The following is a 21,030-nucleotide window of genomic DNA, read 5'->3' as shown; positions in this document are numbered from 1 at the left end:
GCGAGCAGAGGCTACTCTTTGTTGTGGCGCTTGGTCTTCTCATTGCGGTGGCTTATCTTGTTGTGGAGCACGGGCTTTAGGCGCATGGGCCTCAGTAGTTGTGGCATGCGGTCTCAGCAGTTGTGGCTCTCGGGCTCTAGAGCACAGGCTCAGTAGTTGTGGCTTGCAGGCTCTATAGCGCAGGCTCAGTAGTTGCGGCGCACAGCCTTAGTTGCTCCACAGCATGTGGGATCTTCCAAGACCAGGGCTCGAACCCGTGTCCCCTGCATTGGCAGGCAAATTCTTAACCACTGCGCCACCAGGAAAGCCCCTGTAATGTTCTCTTGTTGTTGCATATGGACATGTTATGACCAACCACTGCCACCAACTCATGTTAAACTGAGGGAGGATGTTCTATACTCCATCTGTGTTCCCCAACATCTGAGTTACTATTGAGTTCTTGTTGACTAACTGATCGGCTGATCTGTATGCCAGGACCACTCAACTGAAACCTGAAAGGTCGCACCACACCTATTCCTAAACCTCAAAAGAGCAGGGACTAGAGAAGGAAGCCATTCTTTATGCTGTTTTGCTTTCACTGCAGAACTCAGTCCATGGAGGAAGCCATTCCTATAACCACAATCCTCTCCCACCTGAAGGAAGCCTCCTCCAGCTCCTGGCAGAGCCTCGTCACCTCCCCCAGGAACTCAGGAGCTAACGTCATTATCTCAGGGGCTCTGCTAGGCCTTTTACAAATCTTATCTTAGTTAATTCCCACAGCCAACCTAGGCAGCATTATTCCCATTTCACAGCTAAGAAAACTCAGGATCACAGAGGGTTAGTAACTCGCTCCAAGGTACATAAGGACAGCTAGTAAAGAGCAGAAAAGGGATCAGAATCCAGGTGTGCTGGGCCACAAAGCATCAGGGCACCTGATGCTCCTGTGTGTGCTTCATCTTGACCAGATTCACGGCTCTTCAAGGTGGAGACCAGGTTGAGGTTCCCCACAAGCCTTAACGTAGAGCAGGGGCATAGTGAGTGTTTGCTCAGTAAATTGTCAGAGGAAGTTTACCCTGATTACCTATTGTGTGAGAAACAGTATTGGGGGAAAGAGGAAGTGTTTGTGTAGTGATAAGGCCTGTGTGCCTGATGGTAGCCCCAGGCCCTGGGCCAGGGACAAGAAGTGGGCGGGTGGGCAGCAGAGTGGAGCCTGGTGAGAGGCGCCTCCCTGACAGCGGCTGAAGGGAGTACTGGGTCGGGGGGGAGGCCAGAGACCTAGGATTTAGTGGAGGATGGGAGCAGCATCCCAAAGGTTGACTGGATTTGCTTCCCTGGCATCCAGGCCTACAGGTTTCCACCACCTAAAGGGGCTACAGAGACAGGGAGGGAAGAGGGAGGCATGCTCTCAGTGGACACCAGGGCCACCTGGGGGTTGAGGGAGTGGCTGTGTGTGAGGCAAGGGGTTTGGGTTTGGGAGCCCCTGGGGGCAGATACATGCTTTGAAGTTACTCCCCAGGAAGATGTAGGAGAGATATGGTTTGATCCAACACCTCTGAGGAGAAGACATTTTCTTAGAGGACCCCAGACCAAGGAGGCAAAGCATGGAAAACCATGGTTTGGAAGGATCAGAAAAGGCGGAGCTTGATATGGGGAGCTGGTTCCGAGAGACGGCTGGGCCTGATGAGGGCACAGGGCGTGCCTTCGGGGGGACCACGGAAGTAGAGGTACAGGGAAGCAGAGGGTGGGGACCCGAGCGGATGCTGCACATCCTGGCCTCACTGTTCACTGACTGTGGGACTTCGGGCAAGTTACATAACCCGCCTGACCCTCAGTTTCCTTATCCATAAAATGGGAGATAATAGTACCATCTGCCTTATACCATTGTTGAGAGGGTAAAAATGAGATAAAATATGTACTGAGCTTAGCACTGTGCCCAGAAAAGAAAAAGATTCAATAAATGTTAGCAGTAGTTGGTGATGGTGAGGTATGTTCCTGGGAGGGAGGGATCTAGGAATACAGTGAAAAAATAAGCCACTGCCAGCCTGTTCTGTTTCATGGCAACTTAAATTTACTGAGTGCCTACTAGGTGCCAGAAACTATTCTCAATGCTGTAAATACTTTATTTCAGTTAATCCTCATCACAGGCTTAGGAGATAGACACTATAATTTTCCTCATTTACATGAGGAAGCAGAAGCACAGAGAGTTTGGGTAACTAGACTGAAGTCGCACAGTTAGTGGGTAACAGAACTCGGGAATTCTGATTCCCGGATCACACACTTACATCCTGCCTCTCATCTGCTTAAATAAATGTAAGACATCTAGAGATACAGCAGACAACTGGTCATGGAGTACACAGCATGGCATGGGGCTTCTCAAACCTCTGCTGTGCCAGAATCTCCCAGGGAGGTGATCTAAAATGTGCATGCCGGGGTGCCATGCCCAGAAAACCTGACTCTGGCAGCAGTGAGAGTGGTAGGGCTGGGGCAAGAGAGGACAGAAATTTGTATTTTTAATCAGCTCCGTAGATGATTCTGATGCAGGTGGTCTAGAGGTGGGAGGAGAACACGTAGACAGTGCAGTGAGTGAAGTGGTGGCTTCACCTTTGCGAGCCTGCGATTTCCCCACTATGTTTTGGATGCATGTTTATAAGAAGTCAAAGAAAGGCTCTGTTCTCAGTCTCTGGCTTCACATTTTACAAAGGATGAAGTCAACACCTAGATGGCGTAATTTCTAGCCCCAGGTCACCCAGTGAGTGGGTGGCAGGGCAGAGCCAGGACCCCTATCTAGAGCACACACACACCTCCTGTGGGAAGCCCAGTTCATGGCTCTCAGTGTGGGCTTGCCAGGAAGCCCTGGTTATTGTAACGCTGGGATGTTGTTACTTTAATTTCACTCCAAAAGGGTCGATTCTCTCTAATGATTTTGCTTGGTGGTCAGTCTCTTTGCCCCTGACTAACATGTGGGTAGTGGCTTTTGACCTCTGGCTTAGAGACTGATGGTTCCCTTCCACACAGCTGGGTCTTCTGCTTTAGGGATGCAAGTTGGGCTATCTTCGGAAGCCGCTATCTGAAATGCAGAAGTTGGCCATCTGTAGACTGACAGCACTGTCTGTGGTCTGTGAAACACCAAATCTTGGAGAAGTACCTCTTTAGAAAGGTTATTAATACTTCCTTTGCCCACGTGCCACAATGATTTTCTGCAAGAAAGAAAAAAAAAGGAGCCTCCCTCATGTGCCTGCGGAGAGAGCTTCCTCCTCATCTGAAGCCCTGGCTTCCCATTCCTCCCTCTTTGCTAACACTTGAGCTGGCAGAACGTGGCTGGCCCAGGAACGAACTTTGTCCCCAAGCTGGTGCTCCAGATACTCTCCTTACCAGAGGTCTAATTTCGTGTCGTGTTCCAGGAGAAAGGGCAGCAGTGCTTGAGCAGGAGAAACAGGGATGTAAATCAGACTGAGAAATATTTATTGAGTGCATGCTGCTTGGAAGGCGTGGAAAGGTTAGGTATTGAAATAGGAATGGCCACGGGTTAGGTGGAGCATTAGTTTTCAACTCTGGATGCATGTGGGATCACAGAGAAGTTTTAAAAAATCCAAATGCCCAGGTTGCACCCATACCATTTACATCAGAATGTCTGGGGAGTGTAGTGGAAGTAGTAAGGCATCAGTATTTATTAAAGATCCCCAGATGGTTCCAGTGTGCAGCAAAGTTAGGGAACCACTGAAATATGCTATTGCCCTGGACAAGACCCAGATATTCTGTTTTCAGTGGTCTGCATTGGGTCCTAGGTGGGTCCTAGGCACTGGCAGTCTTTAAAAAGCTGCCAGGTGGGGCTTCCCTGGTGGTGCAGTGGTTGAAAGTCCGCCTGCCGATGCAGGGGATACAGGTTCGTGCCCCAGTCCAGGAAGATCCCACGTGCCGTGGAGCGGCTGGGCCCGTAAGCCATAGCCGCTGAGCCTGAGCGTCTGGAAACTGTGCTCCACAACGGGTGAGGCCACAACAGTGAGAGGCCCGCATACTGCAAAAAAAAAAGCTGCCAGGTGATTTCAGTGTGCAAAGGTGATTCAAGTAAATAATAAAGGGAAAGGCATGTGGGCATTATCAAGATGCCCACAGCTGGTGGTCTTTTCCCATCTATATGGTCTGTATCGCTCACAAGATGGAGCTTTTGTGGAGGGAGAATGAGTTTTGGTGGATTTCAGAGACAGCTGGTGATGGTAGACACCAGATGCTGAGCACTTAGTAGCCTGTCAAGGAAAATGCGTTGGAGAGAAAACAAAATTTCCTTAGAACCAGGAGTGAAGGCCCAAAACGGTGTAATCCTCTCCTCTAGGTCACCAAGCTTTAAGGTCTCAAAACAGTTTTGAAGTAATCCCAAGTGCTCTTAGGATCTGCATGTGTACAGGCTTCAGGCATGGCTGTTTCCAGGGATTTGGGGGCAGATGCCATTTGGCTCTCTATTAATCCTCCTTTGGAGTACCTCAACTCTGGGGCTACTTCCACAAATCACTGAGCAATTTCCCCATTTCTTTCTTTCCTTCTCAGTACTTTTATTTCTTCTTAGAAGCATAAGTGACTACAGACATAAGGTAAACATGGGGTCCCTGCAGTTCCCATCTTACCTCCCTGACCCTACCTCCTTCCCCCACTAGAGGCTCATCTTTACAGCTCTCCTTTTTTTGTCCCTAGGTTCTTCCACTCCAACTGGTCCAGTGGATTTCTTTTCATCTCATTCCTGTCTTGGGATTCTGCCTTCCTGGCCTCCAGGACTTCATCTCTCTGCCCTGGGCTCTGGGGCTGGTGTTCTCCATAAGCAAACAGTGCTGATGGTGCAGCGGCGACACCTCCCTTCTATTCCTGTTCTTTTCAGCTTTGGTTTGCTCTCAAGACATGTGGGTAGTGGTGATAGTTCATGTCATGGTTCTTATGTTTTCTGAAACTTCTTCTTTGGGGACATATTTTTTATCTTTTGCTTACATCATTCCTAAAATTCTTCCTAGGAATTTTTTGTTAAATCCAGACTTAGTGTTCTCAGCTCATATATATCACTAGAAGAACTTTGATCCTGGCAATAAGGATTTACAGGCTGTAACTTAAAGGCTGGGTCCTGATAGCTTAACTCGACAATGTTCTAGAGACAACACTGATGAAGGGCACTAATTGTGATGGAGGGTTGGTGAGGAGGTCCTGCTTCCTACTAGGAAGATAAAAATTCAACATCATGGGAATCTGGAAAGGAAGATAAATCTTGTTTTTTCAAGCAAAGTGAATTGAGGGGAGACGCTAACTGATGCTACAAGTTTTGCATTAACTATTAACATCTTTATGGATTTTCTGAAAGACTTAAATTTACTTAAACCCCACAAAAGTTGTATTTTGAATGTAAGTGAGGGTAGAAAAAGAGAACCCAGAAGAATCTAAAACTTCTTAGTAGAGTGGGAACTAAATAATAAAGATCATCTTTTATCAAATGTAATTATGTCTGAAGACCAGTCTGCAGTTAGGAGCTCTCATTTCTATTCTCAGCTCTAACACTGACTCATCATATGGCTTGAAGCAGTCACTAAACAACTTTGGACCTCAGCTTCTCCAGATGAAAAAATGACAATTAAAATACTAGATAGAGGAACTAGCGTTTATGGAGCAACTGCTCTATGTCAATGTGCTAAGTGCTTTATATTATGTTGCAGTATTTCATTCAGCAAATATTTGTTGACCACCCAGTGTGTAGAGGACATTTTGCCTGGCCTCAGGGAACAAAGCAAAGACCTTGCTCTCTTAGGGCTTAAGTTCCATTTGGGTTGGGTGATAATAAACGAAAAAGAAAGAAAGAAAGGAAGGAAGGAAGAAAGGAAGGAAGGAAGGAAGGAAGGAAGGAAGGAAGGAAGAAGGAAGGAAAGAAAGAAAAAAAGAAAGAAAGAAAGAAAGAAAGGAAGAAAGAGAGAAAAAGAAAGGAAGGACAAGATACTCTCAAATAGTCACAAGTGCTATATAGATAATAACACCAGATCATGTGATAGAAAGTAACCTGGGGACAGGGTTACTTATGTAAGGTGGTAGGTGACATTGGAATTGGGACCTGAACAGCAGAAGCAGCTTGCAGAGCCCAGAATCCATGGGACAAGATGTGGAGAAGAGAGTTCCAGGTAGGCATTAAGTGCAAAGGCCCGAGGCAGGTAGGAGCTTACATTGTTTGGAAGGCCAGGTGACTGTAGGAGAGTGAATGCGTGGGTGGTAGGAAGAAGTGATCACTGGGTAAGATGAGATTAGAGAGGTAGGCAGGAGCCGGACTGCGGTGGCTTTGGGGCTGTGGAAAGGTATTTGAGCTTTATTCTGATTGGCCTGATTTATATTTTTTAAAGAAAATCACTTGAGGTGTATTAAGGAACATGATTATAGTGGTGCAAGAATGGAAGCAGAGACAACAGTAGGGAGGCTGTTGTCTTATGTAGGTGAGAGAAGAAAAATTTCTGTAAAGGGTCAGATAATAAATATGTTAGGCTCTCTTGAACACATTCTGTTTCTCTTCCTCACTATCCTGATCCTCCTCCTCCTTTTTTTTTTTTTTTTTTTTTTTTTTTGCAGTACACAGGCCTCTCACTGTTGTGGCCTCTCCCGTTGCGGAGTACAGGCTCCGGATGCACAGGCTCAGCGGCCATGGCTCACAGGCCCAGCCGCTCCACGGCATGTGGGATCTTCCCAGACCGGGGCACGAACCCGTATCCCCTGCATCGGCAGGCGGACTCTCAACCACTGCGCCACCAGGGAAGCCCCTCCTCCTTCTTTTTTAACAACCCTCTACAAATGTAGAAACCATTCTTGGCTCTTGGGTGATACAAAAACAGGAGGTTGCCTGCTGGATTAGGCCTGACCAGCTGGGCAGTAGTATGCCGAGCCCTAGCTTAGAGAGAAGTAGAAACTGATCGGCATATATTTAGGACACAGAACTGGTAGGACTTCCTGATGAACTGGCTCTGTGTGGGGTCGGGTTAAGAGAAAGAGGAAACAAGGATGGCCTCAGTGAAGAAGTAGAAAGTGGTGTCATTTACTAAGATGGGGAAGCAGCAGCTTTGGGAATAGGGGGAGAGGGGATATCAAGAGTTAAGTATGAGTTGCCTATTAGTCATTCAAGTGGAGATGTCAAGTAGTGAGCCTGATATAGACTCTGGAGTTTAGGGGAGAGGTCAGGGCTGGATATTCACATTTGGGAGTTATCGGTCTATGGATGCATCTAAAGTCATGGACTGGATGAGATCACACAGAGTGCAGTGCAGAGGTTCCAGGACCAGCTCCTGGGGGACTCTAGAACTTAGAGGACCCATAGAAAAGGTCCTTGGAATCACTCTCTGGGTCAAAGAGTATGACACATGACAAATTGTTTTCCAAAAGGGTCTTTTGCCTCTACACAGAACGCATCTTGTTTTAGCTATTTAAATACACCCTGTGAGTGGGACTGTACAAACGAATAGGCAGGGGCACTGGAGTTAGGAATCCTTGACAGCTTTTGCGTTGGAGCTGGGGATCCTCAAGCCACACCAGAGGATTAGGCTGGTTAAAGGAGGCATCAAAGGGCCACAGCTCTTCCAGGGACTTCCAACCACAGAATTACCCAGCAAGGTTATTACAAATGCAGATTTTTAATAAGAGCTTCTGATTCACTGTCTGGAGTGAGGTGTGTTTTAAACAAACTCCCTCTCATACAAACAAAATTTGCGAAACTTGTGGCTTAAGGATAGACTGGGTGGAGGGTGTTTCCTAGTGACATCTCTTCACCTCCACAGTCTGGGGGGTGTGGGGGTGGTGGTTCAGGAATCTTAGGTGAGACTGGCTGGGAAAGTTTCAGGATGATGGATGGCAGAGGACTGTTAGGCCAGGAAAAAACAGTTTCTCTAGTTGTGGGACACTTTCCATTTGCTCTCCAATTCAGAATGAGGCCTTTTCCCCAAACAGATGTAAAATGGTACCTTGTTTAACGCTGATGCAGAGTTCAAAAATTCTAGTTCCCTAGGAGTATCTACTCTGCCCTTTAGTTACACAGCACAGAGGGTAGATTTTTTTCCCTCTGTCCTTATATGGAAACAAGATCACATTTTTTAATTAAAAAAAAAAGATATGAGGACTTCCCTCGTGGCGCAGTGGTTAAGAATCTGCCTGGCAATGCAGGGGACACGGGTTCGAGCCCTAGTCTGGGAAGATCCCACATGCCGTGGAGCAACTAAGCCCATGTGCCACAACTACTGAGTCTGCACTCTAGAGCCCACAAGCCACAACTACTGAGCCCACGTGCTGCAACTACTGAAGCGCGTGTGCCTAGAGCCCTTGCTCCATAACAAAGAGAAGGCACCACAACGAGAAGACTGTGCACGGCAACGAAAAGTAGCCTCCACTCGCCGCAACTCGAGAAAGCCCACATGCAGCAATGGAGACCCTACACAGCCAAAAATAAATAAAAATTAAAACATTTATTTAAAAAATATGCTCACTGTTGGTGAAACTGAATTAGTACCTACATTTTGGATACATTAGGGATTAAATAAATTTGTTTGAAAACAGCTAAGGAATAATGGAAGAAATTTGCTGTTAGACCTTCTGCTAGGAGCTAAGGAATTAATCTTGCATTCATCGAACAATTATTTATTGTGCCTTCTAAGTGCCAGGCACTATTTTAGATTCAGGAAATAAAGCAATGAATAAAATAGACAAAAATTCCTGCCCCTGACAAAACAGATATCCCAGTTAGGGAGACAGATCAATAAGTGCGATAAATAAGTAAAATGTATGCAGAAACTAGATAGTGATGAGTACTAAGGAGAAAAATATAAAGGAGGGAATGGGGGACAGGAAAGAGCTGGGGGCCAGGATAAGCGAGAATATAGAACAGGAAAGGACTTAAGAGCTGTGACTGAGGAAAGTAACTCAATTTCCCTAAGTCTCAGTTTCTTCACCTGTAAAATAATATGTAATAGCACCTTTCTGAAGATGGTTCAGGCCCTCAGACTGACTTTGTCACTTTTAAACTATGGGACTTTGGGTACAAAAGTTTTCTGGACTCTCAGAACCTCAGTTTCCTCATCTGTAAAATCAACAGATTTCTCCAGCCTATGTCCCATGGGTTTTGAAAATGCCAAATGAGACCAGTAATATTTGTGAAAATATTTTAAAACATATAAGCTATTATTTAAATGTAAGAAATTTAAAGAAAACACACACTCAGGTATTTTATGGGTGGCAGATCTCTTGCTGATGGTCAGCAGAGCCTCAGGACTAACAGTAAACAATGAATTAGATAACGGCTTGGTTCTGATTCCCTGCACTGGCAGGGAAAAGGCCAGTGCAGATTATCAGGATGTAGTGAGTAAATGAGCAATCATATCTTAGATCAGGGATAAAATAATCAAACTAAGTGTTCCTAAGTAGACACCTCATAAGGTAATTATTATATGACATTTGTCAAATTTTAAAATGCTTTACAGCTCCTTTATGTTTGTTCTTGTTTTATTTGTGGGACTTCAGTTCCAGGAAAAGATTGAAAGAAGTTATAAATATAGAACAATTATTTAATTTACTAAGAGCAGACAGTCCATCTTCTGGGTATTTCTGTAGATGCTCAATAAACATGAATCGAAGTAGATAATTCTAAACATAGGCTGTGGAGTACTCCTTTTTTATCTTCCTATTTTCTTCAGCCCTGAATATTTGATAGCATCCCCATAATGGTTTGTTAAATCAATAAACATGTCGGTATGCATGCATGCTATAGTGTCTGACACACAGTAGGTAGTCAGTAAATATGTGTTAAATGAAAGCATGAATGATTACCATGTAAATTTTCTTACTATAGACTAGCCAATTTGATCCCTAAAGTAATTTAAACATTTAAAACACACCAATACTTGCTTTCCCCGTATAACGCTTATCTGGTAAACTGCATTAGGTTCATCTCCCACAGTGGGCTAAAACAAGGTTTTAATCAATTTAAATACAGAATCCAAATTTAGCTTGAATAGTACCTAGCAGAGTAGGTGCTCAATGTTTGCTAATTAAGATGCACATTCAGAAATCAGTTATTCCAGGGGCTTCCCTGGTGGCGCAGTGGTTGAGAACCTGCCTGCCAATGCAGGGGACACGGGTTCGAGCCCTGGTCTGGGAAGATCCTACATGCCGCGGAGCAACGGGGCCCGTGAGCCAGTGAGCCACAACTACTGAGCCTGCGCGTCTGGAGCCTGTGCTCCGCAACAAGAGAGGCCGAGATAGTGAGAGTCCCGCGCACCGCGATAAAGAGTGGCCCCCGCTTGCCGCAACTAGAGAAAGCCCTCGCACAGAAACGACGACCCAACACAGCCAAAAATAAATAAATAAATAAATAAATAAGTTTATTTTAAAAAAAAGAAAAGAAAAGAAATCAGTTATTCCAGCCCAAATACCCGGCTCAGGAGCATGAACTGGGCACTTCCAGCTCACATTCACCAGGTGACCTCTACCCCTTCTCTGAGGTTCTGGCCCCCGCTCGCCTAACAGCCAAATTAGAATATTTTCTCAGCCTCTCGAAGTCTTCCTCTCAAGTGCTCAATGTCCCAACTGTCACCAAGGCGCTGGGAGAGCGCACCCTCTGCCTCTGCCCCACGTCCGGTGCGCCTGGGAGGTTGGTGGGCGGGCCCAGCGATGGGCTTTGTGGCTGTTTCCTATTGGGGCTTGGTTGCTATGGTATCACCGACCTTAAAACTAGCGGGCGCTACTTCCGGATGTTCAAGAAGAATTGCTTCCTGGGCTGCCCGTACTTGCTATGGTCGACTGAGCGGTCACAGAGCTTAACAAAAATGAAACTCTTTCCGGAAGCCTCTAGAAAACCTCATTTAACCACTTTAATTTGAAGGCATTACGTGGTATCATATGCCTTCTTCCCTTTAAAAAGATTCACTATACATTTTTCATCTATTTGCCAGCCTCCAAAATGGCGCCGGCGGCATTGGAAGGTCAGAGGTGAGTTACGTGATCCCTCCCGGTTCCGGCGCGATAGAGGCCCAGGGTGGTGAACAGTCTCCGGCACGATGTCTGGTTTCTCTGGCCCACAGGCCCAGCGTGGCCCTTGCCCGTTAGCGTTGCTGCTTTTACTCCTGCTTGGCCCCACCTCGGTCCTCGCCATCTCCTTTCATCTGCCCGTTAACTCCCGCAAGTGCCTCCGCGAAGAGATCCACAAGGACCTGCTGGTGACGGGCGCGTACGAGATCACCGACCAGTCTGGGGGCGCCGGCGGCCTACGCACCCATCTTAAGGTGAGGTACTGGGTGGGGCGGGGAGAGAAGACTGAAGGTGTCGGCGAGGTAGCTGAGGACCCGAGAGTCCAGCGGGCGGAGGCCTGGAGGGCGGTCTGGCCTCCCGGAGCGCTAAGGACGAGCCGTCGAGACCGCCCCCTCACCCCGCTCGTTGGCTGTCGCGGGGCGGGGCTGGGCGCCAAAGCTGGGAACCCATTGAAGGGCCGCCCGGCCTTGGCGGATGTGGTGACAGCTGAGCGGGGACGGCCTTGACTTTGGGTCCTTGTCACGGTCCCATACCTGTTTTGGTCTTAGGTACCTTGAACTGTAACTAGGGTCTCCAAAGAAGTGTTTGGATGCTGATTATGTGTAGGGACCGGCATCTTAAGACACATGGATACCTGCAGGAAAACGACGGAAGCACTGAAGCTTACTGTGAATAACAAAAAGCTGTTATTTCTTGAGCATCAGCTGTGTGTCAGGTCCTGTGCTACTGTACACGTATTACCATTTAGTTCGTACACTACCCTACGAAGTAGGTACTGTTAGCCTCATTTTACACATGAGGAAAGTGAGGCTCAGAGAGGTAGTAGAACATACTGGTGTCTGAGCTGGAATTGATTCTTAGTTTGGGAGTTAAGCAAGGTGACAGAAAAGTGCTGCAATCTTATTTTCTTCTTGTTTTTTATTTGTAATTCCTGTGATTGATTAAAGTCGATTATTGGTCACAAAACGGTTTCAGTCTCTAGTCCTTTCCTTTCTGGTACCCCAGAGCCTGGACTTGGCCAAGTTTTCAGTAAATTTCAGTGATACTCTTGGATGGTGACAACTACTACCATAGTGCCGTTTGGTCCCATATTACATTTAGGATGACCGGGCCTGATCTTTGAAACGTTAATATAATTTGATATGTTAAGATTCGATTGTATTTTAGGTAATTTTATTCATTCACTATAAGCACGTGGTTTTTGTTTTTAACAGAATGGGCCTTGAACTAAACAGGAAGAAACATTTTTACTTTTTAATAGAGCTTCAGGTATAATAAGACCATAATTTATTTTTAAGGTATTGGAACCCAGTAGTAGTAACAGATGCAGTTTATATAAACTTTATTTGAGAGATATAAACTATTTTCAGTGCTGTTGCACAATGAGCCAGCCTTTTGTTATTCTCTTCAGGTACCAAACACCTTTCGCCAAGAAAGAGGTGATGGCATAATTTTATATGCTTAGATACAACATTTTGGGGGTCGTGCTTCTGGCTCTTCAAAGGATGTGTAGTGCATAGAATCAGAGAATTTGAGCAATGAGAGTTTACTCTCATCTTTAGTGTTGCCCCCTCTGATTTGTACTTATGTTTTAAAACCCTCCCGTGGCTGACTATTCTTCATCTGGTAAAATGTACATTTCCCAGCATACTCTATACCATTCTTCATGACCTGTTCCTGAAGCTTTATATGCTTTGTCACTCCCCACTTCGCATTTTACACATGAACCACCCTGAACAGTACCCTAAACTCACTTATTTTCATCTTATATTGTAATTACTTATATTTATATCTTGTCTTCCTCATTAGACTGTTAGTATCCTGAGGGCAGGAATTATTTTCATGTTTGTATTTTTCAGAATGTCAGGCATACTGCCTTGCTTCTAGTAAGCACTGAATACAGGAAGCATATAGCGTAGCATAGTCTTATGGGAATTACATCTGTATCCAAGGCTGCTGAAGGGACCTCGACAGCAGGAGTGTGTGCATCTACGCACTAGCATTTTACCATGACACAGTTGCTCTCCCCATATCTGCTCTGTTCTCTTGCCACTAGCCAGCTTAATCAGACTACTCCTGGGGTCCTTAACCTAAACGCCAAGTAGGTAATGTAAATGAATGAATTGGGCCAGCTATAAGAAAAACAGCAGTGATGTTAAATGGGAGATAATTGGGAGTAGTGGAAACTGTCAGTTTGGAATAGCCAGTACTCATCTCTTGATGTGGGCCTGTTGCCACATCTGATTTTTCAAATGAAGTCAGAAATCCAGATTTTCATGTGAAAGCTCCTGATTTTAAAATGTCACCAACTAATTCAAATCAGTTTTGGCATTTGTTTATTTTCAGTTTTATAGAGAAGAGTGCAGTCAGTCCACTGTGTACACATTACCCAGATTCAACAGTTATCAGGTTCTTGTCACACTTGTTTCATCTTAACTGTTTCTCCCTTCTCATTTTATGCTGAACTGTTTTAAAGTAAATCCTAGATATCATGGTATTTCAGTCCTTCATACTTAAGGATGAATCGCTTAAAAATTATGAACTTAATCACAATATTATGTGGCTATAATCATACCTCACAAAGTTAACAATAATTCCATAATGCTATCTAATAATACCCAATTCATATTCAAATTTCTCCACTTGTCTCAAAAATATCTATTAAAAATTAATTTGTTGTATCACTCAAGTCTCTTTAATCTATAGCAGTCCACTCTCCCTCCCTGCCCCCGCCTTTTTTATATGCTTGAAATTGTATTGTTGGAGTCATAGGTCCTTAAATCACGTCCTACATTTTGGATTTGTCTCTGCTTCCTTGAGGTGTCATTTAACGAGTTCTTTCCCCCATATTTCTTGTAAAAGGAATCAGCTGTAAAGATGTAACTAGATTCAGATTTATCTTTTGGTGAGGTTACTTTAAGGGTGGTATTGTGTACCTCATGTGGCATCATGGCAGAGCACACAGTACTTTTTGTGCCCCTTAGTGCTGGGAAGATAGATCAGTGGGTTCAGCTGGGCGTATTAGTGTCCAACTGCTGCTATAACAAATTACCATGAACTTAGTGGCTCACAACACACATTTATCTTACAGTTCTAGAGGTCAGAAGTCCTAAAATCAAGGTGTCAGCAGGACTGTGTTCCTTCTGAAGGTTCTAGGGGAGAATCCATTTACTTGCCTTTTCCAACTTCTAGAGACCACCTGCATTCTTTGGCTGGTGACCCCTTCCTCCGTCTTGAAAGCCAGCAGCATAGTATCTCCAAAACTTTCTCTCTCTCCCTTTCTCCCACCCAAACTTGTCTCCCTCCTCAGCTTCCATCATCTCATCTCCTCTGACTCTACTGCTTCCCTCTTTCCCTTATAATGACCCTTAATTTAATCCACATCTGCAAAACCCCTTTTGCCACGTAGGATAACATATTCACAGGTTCTGGAAATTAGGCTATGGACATCTCTTGGGGGGTGGGGACATTATCCTGCCTACCAAGGTGGTAACAGCCCGAAGCCTCCAATGTAAAACTTCCAATTAATCTTTCACTTAGGAAGCCATTGATGACTTATGTAAATTAATTGTTTCATTAAGGTTGTGAAGTGATGATTTTCTAATTGTTGTTCCTTTCGTATTTATTAGCTGGAATTATTAAAGAATTCGTCACTTGAGGCCATTTGGTTACCCTAAAATTTATAATTCAGGAAGGAAAGTCGGGCTAAGTTCAGAGTTTATTCCTTCTTATTGACAGTTTTCAGAGTAAGGAAGTTGCCCTTGTCATTTCCAGTGTAGTCTGAAGAAGGTTGTTTTTGTTGTTTTAAGTATTATACTGAGATCATTTTTTATTGTTGGTTATTTCAATTTTTGGAGTCATTGTTTTAGTCATTTGCATTCGTTCTCTGTGCTCACTTGTCTCTTTGGCTCCTGTATCCTTTTGACACAATCCTATTAGACTTCGATAGCTGCCCTGTTGTGTGGAACAACTAGGTGCCCTAGGCTCATCTTTTGTATGTCAAACCCCTGACCTGGATGCAGCTATTCCTCCAAAAAGTTGTGGTTCCTTTTTGTGAGAAATGGTATTTTAGAGACCGTTAAGTTGGGTGTCATTTTTAACAGTTTAATATATTGTGCAGGCCACAGACCTATCTGTGGTTTGACCCCACTCCTTAGCACAGTTTGCAACCTTTTTCAAAGCCTCTGTCCACTTAGTTCTGCTTTGACTTAAATGTTGACCACTCGTGGCCCAGACTCTGCCTCAAGGATTCTCTCTGTGCATCATTTCTGTGCTTCTGAGGTGTGACTCCAGAGTGCAAGGATCTCATTGGTTCAGCTCCTTTTTTATATCTAAGTCTCTGAACAGCCTGTTGCTTATCTTCTCTTTGGTCATATATCCACCCCTGGTTTAAGCAGCCGTGGTTTGGGTTGAGGTTTGGAGAACTGGACGCTTTCTGAAGTGCAAAACTTGGCCAACTGGGCTTGGCATTGAGTTATTGCTCTAATTGAGGCAGTTTCTCTTAGAAGGATCTTTGTGAGTGTAGTGCCTTGATAGATCTGTCTCGTTCATCATCTTCCTGTCAAGGAGCACCTTAATGTCCAATGAATACGTCAGTGTTATCATGTATCACTCTGTGTTGTAGTTTTGTGTTTACCCATCTCCTCAGGTAGACTTTAAGCTCCTTGAGCAGAGGCTGTGTCTCAATCATCATTGAAATGCCTGTGTCTAATACAGTGCCTGGTACATAGTAGGACTTCAACTTAAGGAATGAATGAACAAATGAATTGGCACTGTCCTAGCCTCATCTCTGATCTTTACCTCTTCCTTCCTCTTCTCCTCTCTCCTCCTGCTCCTGACTCTAGCTGTTCTGAATACCTTGCAGTTCTTTAAACACAGTGTTCTCTTAACCTGGACCAGTCTTTGCCTATACACCCCTCTTGTCTGCTTCCATTACATCCTGTTTGACACGGCTTACTTTGTGAACTCCTCGGTGTCTTATTCATCTTTGTGTCTTTGGTTCAATATACTACGTAGGCATTGTTGTACAACTGAGTTAGATATCTTAATCTTATTGAGCCTGGATCTGGAGTCAGACAGATTTGGGTTCAGATCCCATCAGCTCCACCATTTAAAGGGTGTATGGTCTTAGGGGAATTACTTAACCTTTCTCTTTGGGTCTCTTATATGTAAGATGGGGATGATAGACTTCATAGAATTGTTAGAAGGGCTAATGGAGATGGTTTCTTTAATTGTTCAGGGCCCATTGTGGTGGGCCATAGATGTTGGTACTCTTCTTTCCTGTCTAGTGAATGAAAATTGAATTGCTTATCTGACTCCCCCGCCCTGTGTCATTGCAGTGACTAGATAAAGAATATCTTAATGAGGGGAATTCTGAGTTTTTGTGATTCTCGCATTCATTCAATAAATATTTATTTAATACTTAGTATATGCCAGACATAGCTGGGGTTATAGGAATGAATTGCAGACAAGGTCCTTGAGCTCTAGTGGAGAACAAAGACAAAATACAAGTTTAAAAAGTACACACAATGTCAGGTAGTGATAAGTACTATAATGAAAAATCAAGCAGTAGGTGGTAAGGCGTGATTAATGGGGTAAAGTATTTGAGTGGCCAGAGAAGGCCTTTCTGAATAGAGAGAGAAATGGATTGAAATGATGGGTGGGACTCTTTCGCAAAGATTTCTCCTTCAGGCCCATGTTGGGATGTGTTTTGTGTTAAGATTTCCAATTGAGGTTATCCCTTCCCTACTCATTTCATAAAATGAGGCTAAACCAGGCTAAATAGTTTCAGATTTAAAGACTGCTGCACAGAATTGAAGCAGGAAGTACCAACTCATCATTCATAGTGAATGTAGAAGTTTCCTCATTACTTCAGATCCATAATAAAAGCCTGTTGTAGGGACTCAGAATCTGTGAACTGAAAACCACATTTTCATAAAGACTAGATGATACCATAATAATTTAATAGGTTCCAGTACCATTTATCATTTAGAATGTTTGTTAATGGTGAAAATTGGAGGATGCATTAATTTTAGGGGATGAGATGAGTTAGTTATTGCCTAAGGGTGATTTATGTTTTGGAAATACAGAAAGAGAGAAAGCAATTGTGAGGAGATGTCATAATCATCACTGGAAAGGAAAGAAAAGCCGACTGGTAATTTAGATCACTTATACTTTTTTTAACCTCTTCCAAATAATCTAATTGGCCTAAGGTTTTTTTTCATTGTCATTCTTCAAGAGTGCTGTTGCTATTAATAATTCATTTTTCTAAATGAGATTATCTTTTATTTGGATATTACACTCAGTTATGGTCCCAGTATTTCCCAACTAGCTTACAGATGAGAAAACCAAACAAGATCATTTGGAGAATTCAGCCTTGAGTTGTATGCTTATCACAATTTAAGCATAAAAGTTATCAAGAAGGATCTTGGCAGTTGGGAAACCATTGGCTTATAACATTTTTTCACACTAAAAGCTGTATGAAAAGAGTGTGTGTGTGTGTGTGTGTGTGTGTATGCTATAGCTTTTTTAAAATATAAATTTATTTAGTTATTTTTGGCTGCATTGGATCTTTGTTGCTGCACACGGGCTTTCTTTAGTTGCAGCGAGCGGGCTTCTCATTGTGGTAGCTTCTCTTGTTGCGGAGCACGGCCTCTAGGTGCGTGGACTTCAGTAGTTGTGGCACACGGGCTCAGTAGTTGTGGTCACGGGCTCTAGAGCACAGGCTCAGTAGTTGTGGCGCACAGGCTTTATTGTTCTGTGGCATGTGGGATCTTCCCGGACCAGGGATTGAACCCATGTCCCCTGCATTGGCAGGCGGATTCTTAACCACTGCGCCACCAGGGAAGTCCCTATGCTATAGCTTTAATTGATTTTATTTGGAACAGTTACACTTCAGCTCATGATTACTGTTGTCTGTACTGAGGGCTGATCTTTTTCTGTTAGGAAAAATATGTCTTTTTCAAATTTACATTTCATGTGACTGTTGTCCAGTGGGTTAGAAACAGGTCAATAAATAGATGGTATAGTACAGAAGGCTAATTGGTACATTAAAATTTAATGATATTAAAATCTAGTTTATTTTTGTATTATATACAGATTTCTAGCTTTAAATTAAAACCTGACTCTGTGTTTCCTTCTCCATAAAAGTTAAACAGTATGTTACTTTATTTATTTATTTAGTGCAAAAAGCTTCAGCGTTTATTAAAGAAAGAGGAGGCAGAAGATAGATGTGGGAACGGGCCAGGATCCCCTCCTCCTAACTACACGTATGCAGACATACAGACACAACTGAGAAAATGACAGGGACAATTCAGGGGACAGACTGAAGGGCAGAGGGAAACGGCACCCTCCGAGAGTGGGTCCGGACCCAAGGGTGGGCTGAGACCTGGGCCAGTGGTAGGCGTTCTGAGGGGTTATGCTTGAGCAGCTTGGAGATGAGCTCCTGGGCTCCTGCGGGCATGGAAGGGGGGAACCTCAGGTCCACCTTGACGATGCGCCGATGCGTCTCGTTGTGGGAAGCCCTCTCCAAGGGGGGGTTTCCCACCAGCAGCTCGGAGCAGAGCCCTCCGATGCACCACAGATCCACCTTCTCGTTGTGCACGCGCCCCTCAGTCATCTCTGGGGCAGGTAGTCCAGAGTGCCACACATCGTCTTCCTCCTCAGGGAGGGGGCGTGCACAGACCAGCCGAAGTCGGCAACCCTCGGCTCTCCCTGGAGCCCCCAGAGCAGATTCTCTGGCTTTATGTCTCTTGTGAATCACCTTCTTCCCGTGGCAGTATATCAGAGCATCTGCCAGCTCCTCCATGATCGTGGCTGTACGCTGCTCGTCAGAAGTGCGGCTCTTCTGCCTGTTCTTGTAGAGCTCCCACCGGGAGGGCATACTCCAGAATCAAGTAGATCCTTGCCGGTCATAGAAGTAGCTGTAGAGACGCAAGATGTTGGGATGCTGCAGATGGGCCTGGATTTCAGTCTCCCTGCGCAGCTGGTGCCTCACACCCTCCTTCCCTACCTGAGACTTGAAGAGGACTTGGAGCACCACGATGAAATGGCTTTTCTTCTCCCAAGCCCAGTACACATTTCCAAACTTGCCTTTGCCCAGAGGACGCCCGGTCTCAAAGTCGTCAATTGGGAAGGAAAGCATTGAGAACCGGGGGGGTCCCACTGCTGTTCTCCACCACCTTCTGGACAGGGGCACCTGTGGGCTCGGCATTGGAGCGGCTCATGAGGACAAGTGCAGATGGGGTGACAGGCTCCTTCCGGAGGACTCTCTGAGGCCAGACTGAGCCATCTGCTGGTCATAGGGCCATGCATAGACTCTCCTTATGGATCCTTAGAGGGAAAGGGGGAGGGAAGTGGAGCCCATACCACAGCCCACCCCCCTGGCCAGTGGCAAACGACTGAACCTGCCTCTGTTACTTCATTTAAATTTCTCTTGTTCAACAGTTGTCCCCAGCCTTCTCTCTTTTCAACTGGTCTAGAGAAGGGGGCTGCTTAGAATTTGAAATTGCTATACCATATCTTTATGATGACTTCTGAAGACTGAGCCTAGTTTCTAGGAAAAGGGAACAGATTTATAAAGGTAATCTAGTGAGGTGCAGTGACTTCTGTGTTGTTTCTTGTGTGAGTTGCTAACTGGTGGTTGATCCTGAGCCATGGCCCCCAAATGCATACGCAGCCTGGCATCCTGGACAGTAGAGCCCTCTGTGAAATCAGCCAGCTGGCCACAGACCAGAATTTGGGCTCTGAAACAAGCCTCCGACTTGAGGGAGATTGATGTCATCTGCTTTATTCTGTGCCCCCAACCTCATTGTTCAACACAACGTGTGGGAAATCAAGGGACTAGTTGTTAAGAAAGAACAAGGCTTTGTTTGTGCCTGAAAGGGTCACGCTGGAGGTTTTTACCGTAAATAACTTTGGAACAGTATGAAAAAAAACATTTGATCTGGCTTCACCCCCGCAGCAGTATTGTTAGGGCAGCAACTGGTCTTTCCTTCTCATTCCCCTCCCTTCCTCCCTCTCTTTCTCCAGCTTTCTCCCCCCACCCACCCCCGCAACCCCCCAATTCCCACCCCCCCAGTCAAGTATGACGTATTGCCTCTGTTGAGTTAATGTTGTAAATGCTGATAGAAGCAGGAGGAGAGCATCTATCCTTTATCATACCAGTACCTGGAAATTTTCCATGTCTAGTTTTCAGTACTTCTATAAGCCTTCTTAAACTACTTCTGTGCTGTGCTCTGCCATTGCTGAATTGTGTTGGAAATTTGAAAGAATTTAGTGTTGCTAAATGCTGCTTATGGCCTTTCTAAGTTTGACTTTGTTCTGGGTAAAATCTAGATGTGATCCTTTGATTTCAGGGATGCTGTTGGTAGACTTGCTACTTGCTCTTGTTTGAAAGATCAGAGTAAATTTGTTTTCTGCCCATTAAATATAGCTTCTGGGCTGACAGAGTCGTCCATGTTCTTAGTGTGTAGTAGTTGTGGTAGTCTCTTGAAAGTATTTCTGATGCTATTTTTCTAGTGTAAAACTTCAGCGTCTTCACTGATTTGGTGTTCTTTCTGATTGGGCCCCACAGTTTAAGATTCACCGTGAACTATTACCAGATGAAGCGTGTAGACCCACAACCCCTGATCATTATATATGCACCCAGAGTCCTCTCTTCTCCTCTCCCCACACTTAATGTTATTGGGTCCTTCATGCAGTTTATTACTTATTGGGTAAAACACTTGCAGGAATTGCTGAAGTCATCTGGTATTTCTTTCTGTCCCCTGTTAGCAGCTAAAATGATTCGTTGAATACCTGCTTTGTTAGGCATTTTGTATCTCTTCCGTTTCTAAATCTTACTGCTACTTCCTTGAGGTTTACCTGTCTGTCTTTTCCTGTCTCCGTCAACAACCATTTAGGCCCTAGTCATGCCTGGGTTTAGTCGATGCAGACTACTTTATCTAGTTTGCCATCCATTAGCACTTTTAGATTGAAAGTATGGTTAGTGACCTAATTGTTTGTGGAGTTCTGAGTTATCACTAACAAGCAGTT

At 44.7% G+C, this 21,030-nt stretch overlaps 1 protein-coding gene and 1 pseudogene across 2 annotated transcripts in view; one reads left to right on the top strand and one right to left on the bottom strand.

The window, feature by feature from the left end:
- Window positions 1–11,009: 11,009 nt before the first annotated feature.
- TMED10 (transmembrane p24 trafficking protein 10) overlaps window positions 11,010–21,030 on the top strand; it is a 40,910-nt gene continuing 30,889 nt past the window's right edge. Inside the window, exon 1 of the mRNA XM_079700433.1 lies at window positions 11,010–11,249. Coding sequence (XP_079556559.1) covers window positions 11,025–11,249 — 225 coding nt within the window. The 5' untranslated portion in view covers window positions 11,010–11,024. The remainder of the gene's footprint in view (window positions 11,250–21,030) is intronic.
- LOC307050462 (aurora kinase B-like) lies at window positions 18,308–19,265 on the bottom strand (annotated as a pseudogene). Its single transcript has one exon. The product of its transcript is annotated as an aurora kinase B-like (transcript).

This window comes from Hyperoodon ampullatus (assembly GCF_949752795.1).
Source record: "Hyperoodon ampullatus genome assembly, chromosome: 3".
In the NCBI taxonomy this organism is placed as follows: domain Eukaryota; kingdom Metazoa; phylum Chordata; class Mammalia; order Artiodactyla; family Ziphiidae; genus Hyperoodon; species Hyperoodon ampullatus.
This window is presented reverse-complemented; position numbering and strand designations above follow the sequence as displayed.